We start from the raw sequence: 6,624 nt of genomic DNA, 5'->3' as shown, positions 1-6,624 counted from the left end.
GCCAGGATGTCCACGGCACGCCAGCAGTTCCGCCAGTTGGGATGCCTTCAGGCTGGCAGACACATAGGCGGGCAACGCAAGGGGGCAAGGGTCTTGGCAAAAACCTTGCGTTGGGTTGGCATGCCTTTTGGTCGAGTAGAGCTGGCATCACTAGGCCACTACCAGACTGCCCCTGTCCGGTAGGGAGTCGAGAGAGAGAACACACAGTCATGCTGTGGAACAAAAGTAGCATTGGCAGGGAGAAAGGTTGTTTTTGAAACGCATCTTGTCTCTGAAGTCAATAAAGGCTTTGTAGTGAATGGGGTTGGAAATAGGCGTTGTGAATCACAATGAATCGCGGCCTGCTGAGCTTTGTGGATCAGATGGGTTTAATCAGATGGTTTTAATTAATAGCAGACGTTTGATAGCCGACTCTGCTATTGAAGGGATGAGGCAGGATAATGCGAGGCGCACCATGTCACAGTTAGCTTTATGGTTTAGTTCCAGGGCCCACTGAGGCACAGATAAGACAAGACTAATCAATGTTTATCGTAAAGAGAACTGTCAGTCACACATCTATCCTGGTCTTAACCATAAAAATTGTGTGTAGTTACCTTCAACAATTGCCCCTTGGGTATTAATAGAGTGGATGGAATTAAAACTAATCTCCCCTGGCCCATAGACTACCTGCAAAATGGGAAATATTTAAATCATTGACATTTTAATGAGCATACGAAGGCAATCTAATACAGATTAGAGACAATACAATTAAATGTAAAGTGTTATTGTAATCCCAGAGGTGGTGCTTGTTGCTTTAGCGGTCAAACCCTGCTATCAAACGTTACACAGCGGGTCTAAGTGGACTACAGATGCTCTTCTCTTTGAAGAAAACTGCACGACTATAGTAGAACAAAGTAACAGTTTATCAAAATAAGCAGTTTGTTGAGAAAATAAGAACCATGACAACCTGATTAACCTGCATGTGAGAACTCAAGACTCAATATAGACAAAGGCCCACAAAGGACGTCAACAAAAGGCCCACAAAGGACGTCAACAAAGGACGTCAACAAAGACCCACAAAGGACGTCAACAAAAGCCCACAAAGGACGTCAACAAAGGACGTCAACAAAGGCCCACAAAGGACGTCAACAAAGGCCCACAAAGGACGTCAACAAAGGCCCACAAAGGACGTCAACAAAGGCCCACAAAGGACGTCAACAAAGGACGTCAACAAAGGACGTCAACAAAGGCCCACAAAGGACGTCAACAAAGGACGTCAACAAAGGCCCACAAAGGACGTCAACAAAGGACGTCAACAAAGGCCCACAAAGGACGTCAACAAAGGCCCACAAAGGACGTCAACAAAGGCCCACAAAGGACGTCAGGACAAAGGACGTCAACAAAGGCCCACAAAGGACTTCAACAAAGGCCCACAAAGGACGTCAACAAAGGCCCACAAAGGACTTCAACAAAGGCCCACAAAGGACTTCAACAAAGGCCCACAAAGGACTTCAACAAAGGCCCACAAAGGACTTCAACAAAGGCCCACAAAGGACTTCAACAAAGGCCCACAAAGGACTTCAACAAAGGCCCACAAAGGACTTCAACAAAGGCCCACAAAGGACTTTGAATGGAGAGGATGGCTGCCATTATACGGGATACTAACCAACTGTGCTATGTTTGTTTTTGTTTTTTGCATAATGCTGCTGCTTCCGTCTCTTATGATCGAAAAGAGCTCCTGGACCTCAGAAGAGCGATTACTCACCTCAAACTGGACTAAGATTTTTTTTATTTAATTAGTCCGACGCGAAGGACAAACGGCTTTGTCAAGACAAGGCCCAAATCCCCATAATCGGCATGAAGAACAGATGGAGAAAAAGGGGAAGGCGGGGTGCCTTGTAAGAATTTGCTGCCGAGTAGGTAAACCACCACCACCCTCCGTTTTATTGGAAATGTGCAATCACTGGAAAACAAACTGGACAATCTACGATTAAGACAATCCTACAAACCGGACATTAAAAAGGAATAACTTGTGTTTCACCGAGACGTGGCTGAACGACAACACAGATAAGATAGAGCTGGCTGGCTTCTCCGTGCAGCGGCAGGACAGAGCAGCTACGTCTGGTAAGACAAGGGGTGGGGCTGTATGTCTATTTGTCAAGAACTGCTGGTGCACAATGTCTAATATTAAAGAAGTCTTGAGGTGTTGTTCGCCTGAGGTAAAATACCTCACGATAAGCTGTAGACCACACTATATCTACCAAGAGAGTTTTTAATCTATATTATTGGTAGCCATTCTATTTACAACCAAACTGATGCTGGCACTAAGACCGCTGTATAAGGACATAAGCAAACAAGAAAATGCTCAACCAGAAGCGGCACTCCTAGTGGCCAGGGACTTTAATGCAGGCAAACTTAAATCAGATTTACCTCATTTCTACCAGCATGTCACGTGCAACCAGAGGGGGAAAAAAATACTCTGGACCACCTTTACCCCACACACAGAGAGGCATACAAAGCTCTCCCTCACCCTCCAGTTGGCAAATCTGACCATAATTCAATCCTTCTGATTTCTGTTTACAAGTAATAACTAAAGCAGGAAGTATCAGTGACCCGCTCAATACGGAAGTGTTCAGATGACACGGATGCTATGCTAAAGGATGACTTTGCTAGCACAGACTGGAATATGTTCCGGGATTCATCCAATGGCATTGAGGAGTATACCACCTCAGTCACAGACTTCATCAATGACGTCGTCCCCACAGTGACCGTAAGTACATTTCCCAACCAAAAGCCATTGATTACAGGCAAAATCTGCACCAAGCTAAAGGCTAGAGTTGCCGCTTTCGAGGAGTGGGACACTAATTCGGATGTTTATAATAAATCCTGATATGCTCTCAGATGAACCATCAAATAGGCAAAGCTTCAATACAGGACTAAGATTGAATCATACTACACCGGCTCTGACGCTCGTCGGATGTGGCAGGGGTAGAAAAATATTACGGTCTACAAAGGGAAACCCAGCCGCAAGCTGCCCAGTGACGCGAGCCTACCATACAGGCTATATGCCTTTTATGCTCGCTTCGAGGCAAGCAACACTGAAGCATGCATGAAAGCACCAGCTGTTCCAGACGACTGTGTGATCACGCACTCCATAGCCGATGTGAGCAAGACCTTTAAACAGGTCAACATTCATAAAGCCACGGGGCCAGACGGATTACTGACATGTCCTGACATGTACTCAAAGCATGTGCTTACCAACTGGCAAGTGTCTTCACTGACATTATCAACCTCTCCCTAACAACTCTAATATCTACATGTTTCAAACAGACCACCATAGTCCCTGTGCCTAAGAAAGTGAAGGTAACATGCCTACATGATTACCACTCACGTCAGTAGCCATCAAGTGCTTTGAAAGGCTGGTCATGGCTCACAACACCATCATCCCGGGAACGCTAGACCCACTCCAGTACCTATTCCGCCCCACAAGATCCACAGATTACGCAATCGTGTCCACATCACCAACAAACTATCATAGTCCAAACCGAGAGTTGTGAAAAAAAAAAGTTATATAGCTGCAGCATCAAGAGCATCCTGACCGGTTACATCACCGCCTGGTACGGCAAATGCTCGGCATCTGACCTTAAGGTGCTAGAGGGTAGTGCATCACAGGTACATCCAGGACCTATATATACTAGGCGGTGTCAGAGGAAGGCCCAAAAAATTGTCAGTAACTCCAGTCACCCAAGTCATAGACTGTTCTTTCTGCTAATGCACGGCAAGTCTAGGATTAAAAGGCTCCTTAACAGCTTCTATACCGAAGCCATTAGACTGCTGAAAAATTCAACAAATGGCCCCCCCCCCTTTTGTTTTTACACTGCTGATACACTCTGTTAATTATCTATGCATAGTCCCTTTACAAATTACCTCGACTAACCTGTACACCCACACATTAACTCGGTACCAGTACCCCCTGTATATAGACTCATTATTGTTGTGTGTGATTTTCTTATGTTACTTTATTTAGTAAATATTTCCTTAACTCAATTTCTTGAACTGCATTGTTGGTTAAGGGCTTGTAAGTAAGCATTTCACAGTAATACACCTGTTGTATTCGGCGCATGTGACAAATACAATTTGATTTGAACAAAACAAAGGACTTCAACAAAGACCCAGAATGAACTTAAACACATAATGAGTAGCTAAGACCAGAAAGAACAACCTTCCACCTCCCAAAGACCCCCAGTATAACTTTTCCAAACGGACTGGCAGGTCTTGTGATGCGAGGGCACCACCTGGAGGAGATGTTGAATGTGTGCACTGACTGAGGTTTACCCATGTCAATATTTAGAACTGATCAATGATGAGGTCAGCTTCAAACGATTACAAAATTGTTAGAAATAGGTTTAAAGTATAAAAAGTTCCCATTCACAATAAAACAATATTCCACCAGACTTTTCAACATAAGTTTGGGTCCTATAATTATATATTTATTCATTTTGTATTTTTAATCCCAACCCCCGTCCCCCCCGCAGGAGGCCTTTTGCCTTTTGGTAGGCCGTCTATTGTAAATAAGAATTTGTTAACTGACTTGCCTAGTTAAATAAAGAAATGAAAAATAAAATCCCCCCCAAAATGTTTGAGGTGTCAGGTGAAAAGCAGCTAGAGAACATTTAAACATGAGCCTGGTCCCAGCTGTTTGCTTTGCCAAATCCTGTGGTCATTGTCAAACCCCTATAGGAGTTGGCAAGACGGCACAAACAGATCTGGGACCAGGTTACAGCAACATAGGAGTGCAGAGATAACACAATTCAGTCTTGCGAGTCGCTATCACAAAAGGTAGTAGGACATCATACAGCAAAGATAATTTTTAATGGTCCCAAATATTTCTGAACAACTAAGTATACACTTATGTAAAAGAAAACAAAAAAGAAGCGAAGATATGACAAAATTGATCACATCTACAATTCCACTCAATCTTTAATCAAGACGGGATTACAAATTCTTTTTCCCAAAAAATCTGCAGTTTCAAAGGGCAAAAAAGGGTCAAACTAGCTCAACCTACTGAGGTCTTTAAAAACCTGTTCAAGTGCGACTGAAAATGTCCTGAACATGTAAAGGCTGGGTTGTTTACAAAAACAGGAGAGGGGGAGAGAGAGAACGAGAGAGAGCGAGAGAGAGACAGAGACAAAAAGAGAGTAAAAAGACAAAATAAGAAACCTCTGTCTTTTTTCGAATCAAGAGGAAGAACTTCCCTCTGAGCGACGACAATGACATCATCAAAACGAAAAACAGACAGCATTTTCGCCGCGCCGGTGTCTGCCGTCTGGTCCTAGAAACTAACTTCTTTAAAAAAACAACGTAAAAACACGGAGAGAGAAAAGGGGGGAAATGTAGCGGAGGGAGGAGAGACAGAAAAAAAGGAGCTGGGTGAAGGAGGAGTCAGCGTAGGGGGTGAGTGGTGGTTCTGCGTCTGGATTGGCCGGCCCCATTTTGGGGGTCGTTGCGATGTCCTTCCCTGAGTGGGGGGTTGGGGGTGGGGCAGTGGGTCATGGTCTGAGCCAGCAAGCTCTTTGGGGTTTTAGTTTGTATGCGAGTGTGTGGGTGGATAAATGTGTCTATTTTTCCGATATTTTAGCTTTGTTTAATTATTTATCGTCAGTCCGCCCCTTTTATCTGACGGTAATATAGGAGATGGTCATTTCTCCACGCCTTCCTCTCTCGTCCATTCGTTCGCTGCGTTCGCTCCTAGCACCGCGGCCTCCCGATTGGCACTTGTATATTGGGATTAGTCCGAGGAGACGCGTTTCCATTCATAGTCCGCTCCTCAACAAGAGCCCCCATTAAAAAAACCAAGGGGGTGAAGTCATTCATGGTTTTAACAGTTTTTGTTAGTTTCTGTGCCTATCGTGGGATCGGTGGGAAATAGTCTGGCGCTCGGAGCGAGAGAGAACAACAACATTAACGTTTTTTTAATTTTATTATTATTATTATTTTTAGGAGCTCAGCTTGGACTTCTTGGACAGGGGAGGAGTCTCCTCTTTACTCTCGCCGCTCACGTCCTCTTCGTCTTCCTCGTCGTCGTCGGGGTAGTCCACCAGCCCCACCAGACCTCCCTGAGAAAGCGAGAAAGCGAGAGAAAGCGAGAGTTGGAGAGAGAGAGAGAAAGCGAGAGAAAGCGAGAGAAAGCGAGAGAGAGCGAGAGAAAGCGAGAGAGAGCGAGAGAAAGCGAGAGAGAGAGAGAGAAAGCGAGAGAGAGAGAGAGAAAGCGAGAGAGAGAGAGAGAAAGCGAGAGAGAGAGAGAGAAAGCGAGAGAGAGAGAGAGAAAGCGAGAGAGAGAGAGAGAAAGCGAGAGAGAGAGAGAGAAAGCGAGAGAGAGAGAGAGAAAGCGAGAGAGAGAGAGAGAAAGCGAGAGAGAGAGAGAGAAAGCGAGAGAGAGAGAGAGAAAGCGAGAGTTGGAGAGAGAGAAAGCGAGAGTTGGAGAGAGAGAAAGCGAGAGTTGGAGAGAGAGAAAGCGAGAGTTGAGAGAGAGAAAGCGAGAGTTGAGAGAGAGAGAAAGCGAGAGTTGAGAGAGAGAAAGCGAGAGTTGGAGAGAGAGAAAGCGAGAGTTGAGAGAGAGAAAGCGAGAGTTGGAGAGAGAGAAAG

General features: G+C 45.0%; 1 protein-coding gene across 3 annotated transcripts in view; it reads right to left on the bottom strand.

The window, feature by feature from the left end:
* Positions 1 to 4,832: 4,832 nt before the first annotated feature.
* LOC115118784 (serine/threonine-protein phosphatase 4 regulatory subunit 3) overlaps positions 4,833 to 6,624 on the bottom strand; it is a 40,340-nt gene continuing 38,548 nt past the window's right edge. For all 3 annotated transcript variants that reach the window (XM_029647489.2, XM_029647490.2, XM_029647491.2), the window contains exon 15: positions 4,833 to 6,095. In XM_029647489.2, the coding sequence (XP_029503349.1) occupies positions 5,976 to 6,095 (120 nt within the window). In that variant the 3' untranslated portion in view covers positions 4,833 to 5,975. The remainder of the gene's footprint in view (positions 6,096 to 6,624) is intronic.

The sequence above is a fragment of the Oncorhynchus nerka genome, linkage group LG24 (genome assembly GCF_034236695.1).
Source record: "Oncorhynchus nerka isolate Pitt River linkage group LG24, Oner_Uvic_2.0, whole genome shotgun sequence".
In the NCBI taxonomy this organism is placed as follows: domain Eukaryota; kingdom Metazoa; phylum Chordata; class Actinopteri; order Salmoniformes; family Salmonidae; genus Oncorhynchus; species Oncorhynchus nerka.
The sequence above is the reverse complement of the archived record's forward strand: the minus strand, read 5'-3'. Positions and strand labels throughout refer to the sequence as shown.